General features: G+C 46.5%; 1 protein-coding gene across 7 annotated transcripts in view; it reads right to left on the bottom strand.

Annotated features, from left to right (window-relative positions):
• The window catches only part of zte38 (zebrafish testis-expressed 38), a 144,859-nt gene that overhangs the window by 115,150 nt on the left and 11,466 nt on the right, over nt 1-18,243 (bottom strand). For 3 of the 7 annotated variants that reach the window (XM_070886082.1, XM_070886083.1, XM_070886085.1), the window contains exons 2-3: nt 9,852-9,940; nt 5,638-5,782 (exon numbers count right to left, since the gene is read on the bottom strand). In XM_070886082.1, the coding sequence (XP_070742183.1) occupies nt 5,638-5,782; nt 9,852-9,899 (193 nt within the window). In that variant the 5' untranslated portion in view covers nt 9,900-9,940. Of the gene's footprint in view, nt 1-5,637; nt 5,783-9,851; nt 9,941-16,321; nt 16,479-16,747; nt 17,008-18,243 lie in introns of those variants that run through there. The other 4 variants (XM_070886079.1, XM_070886080.1, XM_070886084.1 and 1 more) reach the window with 3 other exon arrangements.

Raw genomic sequence — 18,243 nt, 5'->3', positions numbered from 1 at the left:
TGGCGCTCGTGGACCAGACCTGCCGCGTCCACGAAACCTCCACGGGGTTGGCACCGTTCTGGGGACAAATGGGGTGCCTTGTGGCAAGGTGCTTGGGCCCGGTACCTCCAAAGTGGAGGCGGGAATGGCCGGAGGAACACGATGGCCTTGGGGTGGAATGTCTTCTGGAGCCTGGTGATGCAGGTTCCTCGAAGTCCGCGCTCTCATCCGTAGAGAACAGACCCAGCGGATTGACAGGCGAGAATCGGACCTCCCCAGCGCCAGATGTAGGATCGTCCGGCGAGTCCAGCCCCACGCCCCACCTTCTGGCCTCTGTGGTCTTGCCTGGGGCCACGCTGCTGGCTGAGCTTCAAAACACAAATTAGGTTATTAGAGGAGAAGGGGGTGTTAGGTGTTATGTATGTAAACATTGTAACTGTGTAAGACTTGCCACCAGAGGGCGCAACTGTTGCAGGCCCATGGATCACCTGAACGCCTCATGCAAGGGAGTATAAAAGGTTGGCTGCCATGCTGTTTAGGCACTCTGGGGTTTTATTAAAGAGACAAAGGTCACACCAGTTTGAGCTTACAGCATATAGTCTTGTGGAATTATTCTGAACATAACAATTGGCGATGAGTAACAGATCACGAACTGTCACGCAGTTATGGCTGCTGTTGGTATTCTTGAGAGATTTGTTGAGGGTGATGATTGGGAAGCCTTCGTTGAGCGTCTTGACCAGTACTTTGTGGCCAACGAGCTGAATGAGGACAGTAAGGCGGTGAAGCGCAAGACAATTCTCCTCACCGCTTGAGGGTCTACCATATATGGCTTCATCAAAAATCTGCTAGCACCGACGAAACCAATGGAAAAGACCTTTGCAGAGTTGTGCCCACTGGTTCGGGAACACCTCAAGCCGAAGGAGAGCATCTTAATGGCCAGGTATTGCTTTTATACGCACCATCGCTCCGAGGGCCAGGACGTGGCAAGCTATGTCGCCGACCCAAGACACTCTGCGGGACCATGCGAATCTGCTGGATTTTTGGGGGAAATGTTGCGGGACTTTTTCGTGCTTGGAGTCGGCCACGAGGTCATTCTTCGCAAGCTGCTGGCTGCCGAATCCCCAGATCTGAGCAAGGTCATCACGATAGCCAAGGCTTTCATGTCCATGAATGATAACACTAAACAGATATCTTCTCAACATCGAAGCTCACCGGCAAGTACTGTGCATAAAATAACGCCTTCAGCAGGGCAGGGCCTACACGCCTGCAGATGCCAGACCGTGAGGCGTGAATGTGAATCCATTAGCACCATGTTGGCGCTGCGGGGGTAATCATCAAGCCCATTTATGTCAATTCAAGCACTATGTGTGCAAAGGCTGCGAAACAATGGGGCACCTCCAGTGAGTGTGCAAACGAGCTGCGACTCACCACGTGGCAGAGTCGGCAGAAGATGACCGATCCGGCGCGGATTACGCTGAACGACTAAGAGAGGTAACTCAACCCGAGGCTGAAGAGGAAGTGTATGGGGGTACACACCTTCACCATCAAAAGCCCTCTGATAATGTTGAAAGTCAAATTAAACGGCATTCCAGTTTCCATGCAATTGGACACGGGGGCGAGTCAGTCAATTATGAGCCAGAAGGCACAAAGGCCAAAACTAAACTGGATTTATACCACGCTGCGCACTTACACCAAAGAGCTCATACCAGTCATTGGCAGTGCGGCAGTGAAGGTACCGTACGATGGAGCTTTGCATGATTTATCACTCTAGATTGTACCAGGCAACTTCACAGGCGCCAAAGTGCACATCCATCTAGTCCCTGATGCAAGGCCCGTTCATCACAAGTCCCGAGCGGTTCCATATATGATGCGGGAGGAAGTCGAGATCGAACTGGACAGACTTCAACGAGCGGATCAGTCGAATTGTTCCGATGTTGAAAAGCGATGGCATGGTCAGAATCTGGGGAGACTACAAGGTAACGATCAATCGAGTCTCATTACAGGACCAGAACCCACTACCCAAAGCAGATGACCTGTTCACAACATTAGCAGGAGGGAAGTCATTCACCAAGTTGGATCTAACCTCTGGTTACATGACACAGGAGCTGGCTGAATGCACAAAGGACTGTTCATATAACACAGATGCCCTTTTGGGATTCGCTCGGCTGCTGCCATTTTCCAGAGGAACATGGAGAGTCTGCTGAAATCGGTTCCACGTACCCTTGTGTTTCAAGACGACATCCTGATCACCGGTCGTGACACCACCGAACACTTGCACAACCTGGAAGAGGTTCTAAAGCGATTGGACAGAGTGGGACTCAGGCTGAAACGCTCCAAGTGTATTTTCCTGGCGCCAGAGGTCGAATTTTTGGGGAGAAAGATTGCGGCAGACGGCATCAGACCCACGGACTCTAAGACGGAGGCCATCAAGATTGCACCCAGACCACAGAATGTGACGGAGCTGTGTTCGTTCCTGGGACTCCAGAACTATTTTGGTAACTTTCTACCCGGGTTAAGCACATTGCTGGAACCGTTGCACATGTTGCTACGTAAGGGTGACGACTAGGTTTGGGGTAAATCTCAAGAGACAGCCTTTGAGAAGGCCAGAAACCTACTTTCTTCTAATAAGTTGCTTGTACTGTATGACCTGTGTAAACGATTAATGCTAGCTTGTGATGCATCTTCGTACAGGGTCGGCTGTGTGTTACAGCAAACCAATGTATTGGACAAACTTCAACCGGTTGCATTCACGTCAAGAAGTTTATCTAAGGCTGAAAGAGCCTACAGTATGGTCGAGAAAGAGGCGTTAGCATGGGGTTAAGAAAATGCACCAATACCTATTTGGACTTCGGTTTGAGCTTGAAACCGGACACAAATCGCTCATTTCCCTGATTTCAGAAAGCAAAGGTATAAATACCAATGCATCATCCCGCATCCAAAGATGGGCACTAACATTGTCTGCCTACGACTATAGTTATCCACCACAGACCAGGCACGGAGAACTGTGCTGATGCTCTCAGTCGGCTACCATTGCCCACTACCGGGGTGGAAATGGCGCAGCCTGTAGACTTGCTCCTGGATGCTTTTGAGAGCGAGGGGTCACCGGTCACTGCTCGCCAGATCAGGACCTGGACCAGCCAGGATCCTGTGCTATCACTTGTAAAAAGTTGCGTCCTCAATGGGAGCTGGTCGGCCGTTCCCAGGGAAATACAAGATGAAATGAAGCTGTTTCACCGAGGCAAAGATGAAATGTCCATCCAGTCGGATTGTCTCTTATGGGGTAATCGCGTGGTTTTGCCAGAAAAAGGCTGGGAAATGTTTATACGTGACCTACACAATACCCACCCAGGCATAGTCATGATGAAGGCTATAGCCAGGTCGCATGTTTGGTGGCCCGGCATTGACTCGAACTTAGAGTCATGCATACACCAGTGCAACACATGCTCACAACTGAGCAATGCAACAAGAGAGGCTCCATTACGTCTGTGGTCATGGCCCTCCAAACCGTGGTCCAGGATCCACGTAGATTTTGCTAGCCCCTTTCTCGGAAAGATGTTTTTAGTTGTAGTGGACGCTTACTCTAAATGGATTGAATGCGTAATCATGTCATCCAGCACATCCACTGCCACCATTGAAAGCCTCCGGGCTATGTTCGTCACCCATGGCTTGCCCGACGTCCTTGTCAGTGACAATAGACCGTGTTTCACCAGCTCGGAATTCAACGAGTTTATGACCTGCAATGGCATCAAGCATGTGAGGTCTACCCCGTTTAAGCATGCATCCAATAATCAAGCGAAACGAGCAGTCCAAACTATCATTGCGTGATAGCATTGCTAGGCACTGTCACAGAGACTGATACAACGCATAACCGACAGATGTAATCATGATTATTATGATAATTATCATTCTTTACCTAAAGATGTACACCGTGACTGCAGGCTTTGTGTACAACATTCCCGGTAAAAGTGAAAGACTTCACATCTGATGATAGTCACTCATGACTCTTACAATTCAAATTATATAAATACGTAAGTACATGTAAATAAATGTAATACTTACTCTTGCGGATCGGACAAGGTCGTTCCATCGTTTACGGCATTGGTTGCCCTCACGCTCCTCGTTGGTCGCTGACGAGACTACCTCTGCTATCTCGGCCCATAACTTCTAGTAGGCCTTTGGGGTGAGCTTCCCACGCTCTCCCTGTGTCAAATCACCCCAGCGTGACTTGACCTCCTGCAGGAGGGAGGCACTTATCTCGTCCGAGAAACTCCTCGCTCTTTTGCGTCCTCCAATTGCTCCTCTCCCAGCTCACTGCTCTCACCAGTGTCATTCTCCACAGCGTGCTGTGTCGCCCCCTCCTCTCCCTCCATTATAGGCACCAAATTCGGGAAAATATCTGGCTGGTAACAGGTAATTTTTTCTCCCCAATTTGTTCTAAAGCTCTAAACTCTCCCTCCTTCCTCCCAAAGCAGCCACACTACACCCACACACGCCTTCACTCCCTCTCAGCTCCCTCTCTCTCTGTCTCCTCTTCTGCGCATGTCATGATGACCCTTGACCTCCTGAATCGCGGGAATCGAGTGTTACCATGCCGTTGCTAAGGACGGTGACACTTTACAGCAGAAGGTCAGAGATATAACGCTACCGCCCATTTCATATCGCTCGTGGTAACGCCCAATTTCAAAAATGGAGACTAGGGGCTTTTGAGAATGGGCGACAAGCCGGCGATCTGAAAACCTATTTTTACCGCCCATGCCGGAAATAACGCCCATTTTTGGGTGATCTGCACAGAAGTGTAAAATCTAGCCCAAAGTGTTCTGGGATGTGTTGTAGGGTTGGAGGTGGCTACAAAAATATGGAGGTGTAATGTCATGAAGGGATTTCAACACAAGGATGCGAATTTTAAATTTGATGCATTGGGGAACCGGAAGGTCAATGTAGGGCAAAGATAGCAGTGATGGGTGAGCAGGACTTGATGCGGAATAGTTTATGGGCAGCAGAGTTTTAGATGAGTTGAAGTTTACAGAGCATGGAGAATGGGAGGCTGGCTAGGGAAGCACTGAAATAGGTGAGTCTGGATTTGTTTGCTCTTGATCTGCACCTGACGCTATTCGAAGGAACCTTGCAAAGCCTTCTGACATTCATTTGAATAAAATAAACATTGCTGCACCCTCTTCAGGCGCAGTCAGGGGCAGACAAAAAACCATGGAGTTAGTGAGGATGCCATACTATACAATAGCAAAATAGGAGTAAAGGAATAGCACCCCTTTTTTTCTGCAATGCATCCATTTTCCGTCTGCAATGCACCCATTTTTCAGGGACCATTTGGGAGCAGGGTAGAGAAAAATTGGCCATAGCACGGGAAATGCCATGAAATCAGTGATTAATTAATTTAAATGCTCTAAAGAAAAATGTGATGTAAATATTGCAAACTAAACAGGACACATGTCAACTGAGTAATTTAACAGTAATTTACACTGATTCTGATCCAATGGCTTGAAAAATATCCATTGAGCAAAAATCACTTGAATAAACAATATTTGTTGAATAAAATTATTTTGAAGGCAAATAAAACGATTGTCTGTACATCCACAGCACTGTTTCAATGTGACTTCTCAGGGATAACTAAATTTTATGTTAAACCAGGAATGTGTTTACCTTCCAAGTATCGTGTTCTATAGGCATCTTCTGGAAATATCCCACGCAGATATGTAATGCATGATACTCCCACAGCCATCATTCTCTTAATGAACACAAGGGATTGGTGTTGTGTTGTCACATCATTGGGAAATATTGCACTCCACTAGCAGTACAAAAAGAACAAATATCAGTGGAAAAATAGAGTAAATCTCACAAATCTCTTCTTCACAAATCGAATAAATTAGGCATCCCACCTTTAGCTTTATATTTACAATAACCCAGAAATGTTGCTTCTTCTTGGACATGAGAACTGAGCAACTGGAAGTTGGAGCAAAACATGTCTCTAATGGGTTTCTTTTCCTTCAGAACAGCAATAGTAAACTTGAAAGGAAATGGGGGGGAGCAAGCTTTCCTGCCTTCAGTTTGAGGGCATTCCTAGGAAACCCCAGAAATCCTGCTAGGTACGCTGACAATGGAGGCAACTTGAGCCTGGAGATATTACAGGTCCTATCAAGATGACAAAATGAGAAATAAAATGTAATAAAAATATATCACAAGGATGGAGAACAATGATTAGTTCTTCCAAATTAATTGAATCATTGGACAGGGAATGAATCTTAAAGACAGCTAATAACTGATTTAATTTGATTCAATTGCTGATTTTCTCATTTTAACTTAATTTATAATTATGGTACATAAGAAATACAAGCAGAAGTTGCCTATTTGGTCCCTTGAGTCTGCTCCGCCATTCAATAAGTTCATGGCTGATCTGATCATGGACTCAGCTCCACTTCCCTGTCCGCTCCCTATAACCCTTTACTCCATTATCTCTCAAAAATCTGTCTATCTCCACCTTAAATATATTCAATGACCCAGCCTCCACAGCTCTCTGGGGCAGAAAATTCCATAGATTTACAATCCTCTGAGAGAAGAAATTCCTCCTCATCTCAGTTTTAAATGGGCAGCCCCTTATTCTGAGACAATATCCCCTAGTTTTAGTTTCCCCTATGAGTGGAAATATCCTTTCTGCATCCAACCTTGTTGAGCCTCTTCATTATTTTATAAGTTTCAATAAGATCACCTCTCATTCTTCTGAACTCCAATGAGTATAGACGCAACCTACTCAGCCTATCTTCTTGTCAACACCCTCATCTCTGGAATCAACCAAGTGAACCTTCTCTGAACAGCCTCCAATGCAAGTATATCCTTCCTTAAATATGGAGACCAAAACTGTACACAGTACTCCAGGTGTGGCCTCACCAATACCCTGTACAGTTGTAGCAGGACTTCTCTGCTTTTATACTCTATCCCCCTTGCAATAAAGGCCAATATTCCATTTGCCTTCCTGATTACTTGCTGTACCTGCATACAATTTTTTTGTGTTTCATGCACAAGGACCCCCAGGTTTCGCTGTACTGCAGCACTTTGCAATTTTTCTCCATTTAAATTATAATTTTCTTTTCTATTATTTCTGCCAAAGTGGATACCCTCACATTTTTCCACATTATACTCTATCTGCCAAATTTTTTGCCCACTCACTTAGGCTGTCTTTATCCCTTTGCAGATGTTTTGTGTCCTCCTCACAATTTGCTTTCCCACCCATCTTTGTAGCATTAGCAAACTTGGCTACATTACACTCGGTCCCTTCATCGAAGTCATTAATATAGATTGTAAATAGTTGAGGACCCAGCACCGATCCCTGCGACACTCTACTAGTCACTGTTTGCCAACCGGAAAATAACCCATTTATTCTGACTCTCTGTTTTCTGTTAGTTAGCCAATCCTCTATCCATGCTAATATATTACCCCCAACCCTGTGAGCTTTTATCGTGCAGTAACCTCTTATGTGGCACCTTATCAAATGCCTTCTGGAAATCCAAATACACCATGTCTACTGGTTTCCCTCTTATCCACCCTGCTCGTTACATCCTCAAAGAACTCCAGCAAATTCATCAAACATAATTTCCCTTTCATAAAACCATGTTGACTCTGCTTGATTGAATCATGCTTTTCCAAATGTCCCGCTACTGCTTCCTTAATAATGGATTCCAGCATTTTCCCAATGACAGATGTTAAGCTAACTGGTCTATAATTTCCTACTTTTTGTCTGCCTCCTTTTTTAAAATAGGGACATTACATTTGCAGTTTTCCAATCTGCTGGGACCAACCCCAGAATCCAGGGAATTTTGGTAGATTACAACCAATGCATCCACTATCTCTGCTGCCACTTCTTTTAAGACTCTAGGATGTAAGCCACCAGGTCCAGGGGACTTGTCCGCCTTTAGTCCTATTATTTTACCTAGTACTACTTCATTAGTGATAGTATTACATTCCTCTCTCCCTATAGCCCCTTGATTATCCACTATTAGGATTTTTTTTAGTGTCTTCTACCGTGAAGACCGATACCAATATTTGTTCAACGTCTCCGCCATTTCCTTGGTCTCCATTATCAATTCCCTAGTCTCATCCTCCAGGGGACCAACATTTACTTTAGCCACTCTTTTCCTTTTTATGTACCTGTAGAAACTCTTACTGTTTTAATATTTCATGCTAGTTTACTTTCATAATCTATCTTCCCTCTTTTAATCATATTTTGAGTCATTCTCTGCTGGCTTAAAAAAATTTCCAGAAGCTCTGGCCTCCCACTAGTCTTGGCCACATTGTATGCATTTGTTTTCAATTTGCTACCCTCCCTTATTTCCTTAGTTAGCCAGGGACTCTTACAATCTTTCCTTCTCATTGGGATATATTTTTGTTGCAAGTTATGAAATATCTCCTTAAATGTCTGCCACTGCTCATCAACCGTCCTATACTTTAGTCTATTTTCCCAGTCTACTTTAGCCAACTCTGCCCTCATATCTTTGTAGTCAGTTCCCTTTATTTAAGCTTAGGACACTGGTTTGAGAACCAACTTCTTCATCGTCCAACTGAATTTGAAATTCCACCATATTATGGTCACTCATTCCTAGAGGATCTTTTATTATGAGATCATTTATTAATCCTGCCTCATTACACAGTACCAGATCTAAGATAGCTTGCTGCCTGGTTGATTCCGCAACATACTGTTCAAGGAAACTATCCTGGATACACTCTATGAACTTCCCCTCAAGGCTACCCTGGCCAATTTGCCCAATATTCTCACCACTTTTCCCATTGTCGGCCGGTTCCTATAACTGTTTCCCTGCTTTAAAGCATTTAGCATACTCACAGGTTTCTGATTTATACTGCCATTAATGAACATATATTTCCATAACAAAAGGTAGCTCAAACATTCAAAATTTCATAATTGAATACCCAGTTTCTAAGTTTTTATATCAAAGACTACCCTTGATCCCCGTTAATGGCTCAGAGTGTAACCGTTGCCAACCTTTGGCTCCCTTCCCCCCTTCCCCATCCCCGCCCCACCCCTCAGAGCCTGTTTCTTTCTTTTTTTTCCTCCTTGTCTCTAATGGCAGTTGGTCATTATCCCACCATTCACACCCTATCTTGACTAATATTTTTCTAATTCCTGGCATTACCATTTGAATTAGGGCCATCATCGCTTTTGTCTCTCTAATCTCTCCTGTCTTCCAACCTATCACAGACCTTCCCTTTTGTTCTGTCTTCCCCTCCCCCTTTCAGTGATTGTTAAGAATCTGTTCTTTTCGAACACTCTCCAGTTCTGACGAACGGTCATCGACCCGTAACGTTAACTCTTGCTTCCTCTCCACAGATTCTGCCTGATCTGCTGAGGTTTGCAGCATTTTCTGTTTTTATTCCAGATTCCAGCATCCGCAGTATTTTGCTTTTGTAGAAGAGAGTCGTTAACTGAATATGAAATCATAATGAAGAGAGCAGAGCTTGCCATGATTGGCAGGGATAGCAGCCAATGAGGTGGAATCCAATTAATTCAAATTTACCTTCCAGTTGGATTTAAGCTTGGAAAAATAAAGTGAAATGCTCTCCAATTTTTTACATTGGTGCAGGCAAGAAGAACATACATACATTATAGATATTTAGAAATATATTTGTATTGATATATAAAATGTTTAAAAATCACACTTTGAAATGTTTTCATGTCTTTTAATTATAGGGAAACAAATTGTATTTTCCCAACAAAATGGCATCCAGAAAGACAGTCGTTGCTACACAAAATTTAACTTCTAATTTAATTTGAATGGCTAGCATCCTGTAATATATTGTGCAGCATACTACACAGTAAATTCTATTCTTACACTGAATGAAAGTATTACCCCAGATATTTGTTTTTCAGAGGTCCGCATTTGTTGTGCTGTTGCCATGGAAACGAAAGTTTTTCTGCTGTTTCTAATGAACTGTAATTCTATAGTAGAAAGATATATCATAGATTCAAAGTCAGAGTTCAAAATAAATGTGGAATATAAAACCTTGGATCAGTAATTGATCCAGCATGAGCAGAGTGAGTGTGGCTATATCATTATACTCTTAGTAGTTCAATATTTTATTTACATTATAAAAGATTTTGAATTACATAGAAATTCCATAATGAAAAAGGCCACTCGGCACAAGCAGTCGGTGTTGATGTTTATCCTCATAAGTAGTAGCCCTAATCCCATGTGCCTGCCATCTTCTCATATCCTTTTCCCTTTAACCAACAAAGTAACCGATTTCTTAAATGTTGAGAGAATCTCTGCTTCTGTCACTAATTCTGGTAGTGCAATACACAGTCTCATGACACTGGATTACATTGTATACCTATGCTGCATGAAATGTTACATGCATATGAAATGTAGAGAGTTCTTGTTTAAAACTTCTTGAATTAAATAGTGACAAAGGTCAGGTGGTACACTGACCTCTAATGCTAGGGATCAGCACTTCTTCCAAAGCTTGACTGTATCCTGTGTCTCAGTGACCAGAAATACACGAGGGACTGAATGGCCTACTGCTGTTCCTAAAAATTACCCTCATCCACAAACCTATGTTTATTAAAAAATATCACATGGATAGCTAACAAAAATACAAGAATAACTAGGTTGTATTCTCTTGAACTGATGATTGGGGGTGGGGGCATATTTGATAGAGGTGTTCAAAATAATAAAAAGTAAGATAAACAGATTATTTGAATGGGTAGGTAAATTAAACACAAAAGGTTATAATCTAAAGATTAGCACTTGATCAATAAAGGTAGATATTAAATGATAACGAATATACATTCCATTGAGAAATAAAAACTCCACGAGAAAAGTGATCCATTCGTGGCTAACTAAAGAAGTTAAGGATAATATTAGATTAAAACAGGCTTATAATGTTGCGAAGAATAGTCCTGACCCCAAGGGTTGGGAGAGCTTTAAAAAACCTGCAAAGGATGATCTAAAAATTGATTTTTAGATTGAAAAAATTGAAAAGAGAAAATAGAATGAGAATAAACTAGCAAGAAATATAAAAACAGATTCTAAGAGTTTCTACAAGTATATAAAAAGGAAGAGTAGCAAACGTAAGTGTTGGTCCTTTAGAGGCCGAGGCAGGAGAAATTATAACGAGGAATAAAGAAATAGCAGTGACATTATTTTGTATCTGTCTTCACAGTAGAAGCCACAAAAAGCAAACCAAAAATAGTGGGAACCAAGGGGCGAATAAGAGTGAGGAACTTAAAGGGTCCGAATTCTCGGCGGTCTCGCAGTGGTCGGTCAATCTTCACTGCTGGGGCGGAGTGCTGGCAACATTGGTCCGGGCGGTTCTGTGCGTTGCGTCAGTGGAGTGCGACGGACAGTCTGCTCCGGCGGTGCAGGGTAAGTTGTCCAGGACTCGGGACTCTCTGGGTCCCGAGTTCTGTGCACGCGCGCTGTTCCATTGACCTCCATCCCCCCACACCCCCCTCTCAAGAAGAACAGTCCGGAGGCCAGAGACTGCCGATGTCAGATCACAGGTAAGTGCCTCGAGGTAAGTTTAGATTTTTAATTATTTTGTGCAGTGTTTTTGATTTATTTATAATACTTATATTGTTGTTTATTTATTTATGCGTTTTCTGGGGGGGGCGCGGAAGAAATAGATCGCTGGGGGGAGGAATAGAGCGCTGGGGGGGGTGGGGTGGAAGGAACATTGTAGTTTACATACCGCCGACATACCATCGTCATAAAACCACCTTTTTTCAGACGGTGTGCAGCTCCGGTGGTATGTCGGCGGTATGCTATCAATGTTGGACTTTTGGGCGGTCGGTAGGGTGCTCCATGTGGGCGGACAGTATACATACCGCCTGGCGGAATGTCACTAATGAATTTCCCGCCGGGCAGTATGTGGGCGGTATGTCGGTATTTTTTGATCAATTTTGCGATTTTGGGTGGTATGCCAGCGGTCTGCGGCGGTATGTCCACCAATTTCGGCTCCTATATAATTTGATTACTATTTCCTCTGACTTACATTCTACTGTTTTTGGCAATATAGTTCAACATTTTATTGGCTTTGTTGATTGTTGCTTCGCAGTGGTTGGATGTGTTGATGCCTCCCAACATTTGTTTCTCCCCTTTTTCTTCTCTTGAAGGCAAGGACTAATGCTGATATATTGGCCCCAAGTTTCCACATGATTTGCTCCTGATTTTTAGGAGCAACTGGTGTAGAACGGAGTATCTTAGAAATCGGAATTCTCGTCATTTAGTTTGCTCCAGTTCTAGTCAGTTAGAACAGTTTCACTTTGGAACAGAATTATTTTTTCAAAAGGGGGCGTGTCCGGCCACTTACGCCTGTTTTCAAAGTTTCGTCAGTGAAAACTTACTCCAAACTAACTTATAATGGAGTAAGTGAAGATTTTTGTACGCTCGAAAAAACCTTGTCTACACTTTAGAAAATCAGGCGTAGGTTACAAATCAGGGAATGGGGGGGGGGGGGGTTTAAAGGGAAGTTTACAAACATTAAACACTTCAGTTTTACAAATAAAGAGCCATCATCAATAATAAATGATAAATACATCAATAAATCAACCAATAAATCAATCAAAAAAATTATTAAGAAATAATTTTTTTTTTTAAATATCAATAAATAATACATTTTCTACTTACCGACTGCAGCACCGGGAGCCAACCAACAGTGTGCTGGGATGCCCCCCCCCCCCCCCAGTGTGTCTCTGTCAGTGTCTCTATCTCTCTGTCTGTCTGTGTGTGTCTCTCATTCTCTGTCTGTCAGTGTCTGTGTTTCTGACAGCGAGGGGAGGGGGTGGAGGGGGGTAGAGGGAGAGAGGGGGGGAGCAGAGGGAGGGAAGGGGGAGGGATGGGGGAGAAGGGGGAGGGATTGGGAGAAGGGGAGGGATGGGGGAGAAGAGGGAGGGATGGGGGAGAAGAGGGAGGGATGGTGGAGAAGGGGGAGGGATGGGGGAGAAGGGGGAGGGATGGGGGAGAAGGGGGAGGGATGAGGAGAAGGGAGAGGGATGAGGAGAAGGGGGAGGGATGGGGAAGAAGGGGGAGGGGGAGAAGTGGATAAAGGGGAGAAGGGGGGCAAAGGAGATGGGGGGAAGGAGATTGGGGGGGAAGGAGATTGGGGGGGAGGAAGGAGATTGGGGGGGGAGGAGATTGGGGGGGGAGGAGATTGGGGGGGGGAGGAGATTGGGGGGGGAGGAGATTGGGGGGGAAGGAGATGGGGGGGGAGGAGATGGGGGGGGAAGGAGATTGGGGGGGAAGGAGATTGGGGGGGAAGGAGATTGGGGGGGAAGGAGATTGGGGGGGAAGGAGATTGGGGGGGAAGGAGATTGGGGGTGGGAAGGAGAAGGGGGGGGGAGGAGAAGGGGGGGGGGAAGGAGAAGGGGGGGGGAGGAGAAGGGGGAGGGAGGCTGAACGGGCCGGGCCCGAGACTTCGGGCAGGGCCCGTCCCCAGCACCAGATTTACAGGTAGGTGGCGTTGGGTCGGGTCGGGGGGGTGGTGGGAGGGAGGTCGGTTCGGTTCGGGGGGAGGGAGGGAGAGGGAGGTCAGGTCGGGGGGAGGGAGGTCAGGTCGGATCCAGTCCGGGGCTGGGGGGGCGTGTGGGAGGGGTGGGGGGAACGGGAGTCGGGTCGGTGTCGGGTCCGGTCCGGAGGCGGGGGCGGGGAGTCAGGTCGGGTCCAGTCCGGGGGGGTCGGGTCGGGTCCGGGGGCGGGGGGGGGGGGGGGAGCGGGAGTCGGGTCGGTGTCGGGTCCGGAGGCGGTGGCAGGGGAGCGGGAGACGGGTCGGGTCCAGTCCGGGGGGTCGGGTCGGATCCGGTCCGGGGGCAGGCGGGGGGGGGAAGCGGGAGTCAGGTTGGTGTCGGGTCCGGTTCGGAGGCGGGAAGCGGGAGTCGAGTCGGGTCGGCAGGAAGCAGGAGCTGGCCGTGGGAGGAGCCTTATTCACGCTACCCCAGTGAGGCCATTCGGCCAGGGCTAGGGGCTGCGTGCTTCGGCCCCTCCCACACAGTTCCGGGCGCCTGGAGCTACTGCACTTGCGCACCCACTGTAGAGTGTGCAGAGGTCCCGGCACTGTTTTCGGCGCAGGGACCTGGCTCCGCCCCCTACAGCTCCTGCTGCGCTGCGCCGAGGGCCAGAGGACCTGCAGGGAGCTGGAGAATCTGGAGGTTTTTTTTAGGCGCACTTTGTGTACCGCGAAAAACGGGCGTCCAGGTCGGGACTGCGCCGTTCTAGGCGCGGCTCGAAACTTGGGCCCATAGTCCTACAGGTACCACTACTTCTCCACATAAATTTTTTGCACGTCAGGGTGAATTAAAAAATGGTGCAGGAAGCCAAATCATGTCCTTACGGAATATCTACTCCATAGGCTAGAATCTCCAGATTTTTTGCCTGCTTAATGCCCACTTTACCGCTGAAATTACGTAGAATGCCCATATTTCACCTATTCTGGCAAAAAATGGAAACTGACGGGCTTTTTTAGGAGACTTACTGCTGAGCGTTATTTTCCCAATGGGCTTAACGGCAAGAAAAAATATCACCGCCCGCCCACTTTTTTGGAGCGGAATCAGCAGAATGGGCGAATTTAACGCCCATAATATTGCCCAGCGTTACTTTCCGAACGGAATTAACGTTGAGATTGAATATTAACGCCCGGCGACTGTTTTGTCGTAAAGAGCATTTTTACCCAAACTAGCGGCCATGGAGATCATCCATCTTCAATTTAACCACCTCGCACACATATCGCCCACAATATCGCTCGCTCATAAACCGCCCACAAAATGGAATTAACCGGAACGAACGCCAGCAGTGTGGCTGGCATTTGTTAAATCCCACTCTTACGTGAGGAGCTGATATCGGTAAGATTTGACTGAAAGAGCGCTGATGTGAGTGACAATGCTGATACACTGCTGTGTGTGTGCAGCTCAGACATCAATGGTGCCCATCACCTTGGTGCCAGTTAAAGTTTATGTTGATTGATGTTAAGTTGTATTTAACCCTTTCATGGTAAGGAATCACCAGTGTATAACGGTCCAGCTATCTGAGACAATGCGCAACAAGATTATATTCAATAATACAAGTTTAATACCAACATTGGTCTGAAATCATAAGTATCACAGCCAACAGCCGCCCACATTCCACTTTTTCCACCATTGACATCAATCACATGTTCAACATGTCCAGCAACACAGAATACAAAGGCAAAGCAGGAGGGTGGTCCCCAGCCCCCATACATTACAACAAATTGCATACACCCAGATGGAAATATAACACAGCTATCACCTGCGCACATGCACCTTACTTTCCTTCCTCCCTCTCCTTCTTCTCCCCAACTCTAACCCTTCCCTTCCTCGCTCCACGGCGCCTGGCCAAGGAGCTCCTCAGGCAGTGCCTCATTGGACGGGTACGGGAGCGGGGAGTGCTGAGGGGGCAACATTCTCTGATGCAGAAGCAGGATCTTGGTCCTTGCTCTCATCTGTCATCACAGTGGTGGTGCGGAACCTAGGGATGGAGTGCCACGTTCTAGGACCGCTGGGAGGGCTGTGACAGCAGTGTTCCTGGCTATTGCATCCAGGGACTCCGCCATGTGCGGAATGTACTTGGTCATGGTGATCAGGTGTCGGGATGTGCCCCCCAAAGCTTCGATAAGCTGGTCACCAATGTCTACAGTCCTCCTGGACAACTGTACCATCTCTCCGCTGTCATGTCACGCTCGTGGAACAGACCTGCCACATCCACGAGGCCTCCGCAGGGTCGGCGCCGTCCTGGGGACAAATGGGGTGCCATGTGGAGAGTGCTTGGGGCCGGCACCTCCAGAGTGGAGGCGGGAATGACCAGAGGACCACTAGATGGCCTTGGGGTGGAATGGCTTCTGGAGCGTGGCGATGCAGGTTCTTCGAAGTCCGCGCTCTCATTCGTCGAGAACAGACCCAGCGGATTGACTGGCGACAATCGGAGCTCCTCAGCACCAGATGTAGCAGGATCGTCTGCCGACTCCTGCCCCGTGCCCCCATCTTCTGGCCTCTGTGGCTTTGCCTGGGGCCGCGCTGCTGGCTGAGCTGCAAGACACAAATGAGGTTGTAAGAGGAGAAGGGGGGCTAGGGTGACAAGGTGAATCCAGCACTACACACAGCATATACACGACAAAGCACCACCACTCTCAAAATCATCACAGACATCACATTTCATGACCATCAACACATTGTGCATTGCAATGATTTTCATTTGGCCAGCATTATTTCTATGACACTTTTAGAAATCATTTATCATATATGATTGGTTGGATATGAGTTGGTGTGGCATCTATTGACTTTGCATCATGCAATGGTGTAAGCTTTACTTACGTGACATCACTTCAGGGTCTGCAGATGTGTCCATGGCTGTCTGGGGGTGCTTCCTCATGAGTGCTAGCACTCGCTTCTCCATCTCTGTAATGTCGCTGGGGACTGGTGGCCCCCCACCCGTTCGCCTCTGCATGGACCTCATGGTCGATAGCTTCTTCTGTAAAAGGTGACAGGACGACATGGCACGAGATCATTGCGTGATATCATTGCTAGGTACTGTCACAGAGACTGATACAACACATAACCGACAGATATAATCATGATTATTATCATTCTTTACCTAAAGACGTACACCATGACCGCAGGCTTTGAGTAAAACATTCCCGGTAAAAGTGCAAGACTTCACATCTGCTGATAGCCACTCATGACTGTTACAAATCAAATTATATAAATACATAAGTACATGTAAATCAATGTAATACTTACTCTTGCGGATTCCACAAGATCGCTCTATCGTTTGCGGCATTGATTGCCCTCACGTACCTCGTTGGTCACCGACGAAACGACCTCTGCTATTTCAGTCCAGATCCTCTGGTAGGCCTTTGGGGTGGGCTTCTCACGCCCTCCCTGTGTCAAATCACCCCAGCGTGACTCGACCTCCTACAGGAGAGAGACATTTGCCTCGTCCATGAACCTCCTGGCTCTTTTGCGGCCTCCAATGTGCTCCTCTCCCACCTCACTGCTCTCTCCAGCGTCAGTCTCCACAGCGTGCTGTGATGCCTCCTCCTCTCCCTCCATTATAGGGCAAATTCGGTCAAACATGTGGCTGGTAACAGCTACTTTTTGTTTTCCTACTGCTGTGAAGCTCTAAAGTCTCCCTCCTTCCTCCCAAAGCAGCCACACCACACCCAGCCACGCCTTCAGTCCCTCTGAGCTCCCTCTCTCTCTGTCTCCTCTTCTGCACATGTCATAGTCACCCTTGACCTCCAGAATCGCGGGAATCGAGCTTTGCCATGCCGTTGCTAAGGATGGCCACACTTTACGGCAGAAGGTCAAAAAAAATTAACGCTACCGCCCATTTGATATCGCTCACGGTAACGCCCATTTTCAACAATGTAAACTAGGTGTTTTGAGAATGGGCGAGAAGCCGGCGATCTTGAAAACCCTTTTTTACCGCCCACTCCGGAAATAACGCCCATTTTTGGGCGATAAGCTCATAAATGGAGGTTCTAGCCCCATATTAGTTGACTGAATATGAAGCAAAAGTGGTAACCCTGGTCAATGTTTTTCTCCTCTGAGGTCAGCTCGGAGCACTCAAATCAATTTTGGGGCCCCACTGCTGCTCTACAAGATCCAAGAGAATAATTTTATGCAGTTTGTAACTGTTACGCTCATTCTCTATATCAGTTCTCTTCCTCTCATGCTCCATTATCTATTCTCATTTAATGTTTCCCTCGCACTCTATTACCGGTTCTCACCCACGTTTATTTTCTACTCTTGTGCTCTCTAATGATCCCTTTGTTCTCCCTCTTGTAATCAGTCGTGCTATTACCTGTTTTCTCCTTCTCAAGCTCTTATGCTCCTCTCATGTACTTTACCTGTTCTTTCTCTCATGCTATCTCCTGCTCGATTATCTGTACTCTCACACTCCCATGCGCGCAATGACCTGTTCTCATACTCTTACGCAACCCTGGGACTCTATACTTGTCTCAATCTCATGATCTATGCCTGTTCTCTCCCTCTCATGTTCTCCTGCTCTAACATTCTAGTGTTCTCTCACTCTTCCTATGTTCTAATACCTGTTCTCTCACTATTACCTGTTTTTTCTTTCTCTCTCTCCCCCACACTCTCACCTGTTCTCTCTCTCACTCCCTTCTGTTCTCACTATCTTGCTCACTCTCTCACCTCTGACTTGCGAACAGGACTTTGTTGCTTCATCGACTACAATGTTTGTTTCAACAGCTGTAGCTTTGCTCTGCTTC

This window comes from Pristiophorus japonicus, chromosome 8 (assembly GCF_044704955.1).
Source record: "Pristiophorus japonicus isolate sPriJap1 chromosome 8, sPriJap1.hap1, whole genome shotgun sequence".
In the NCBI taxonomy this organism is placed as follows: Eukaryota; Metazoa; Chordata; class Chondrichthyes; family Pristiophoridae; genus Pristiophorus; species Pristiophorus japonicus.
The sequence above is the reverse complement of the archived record's forward strand: the minus strand, read 5'-3'. Positions and strand labels throughout refer to the sequence as shown.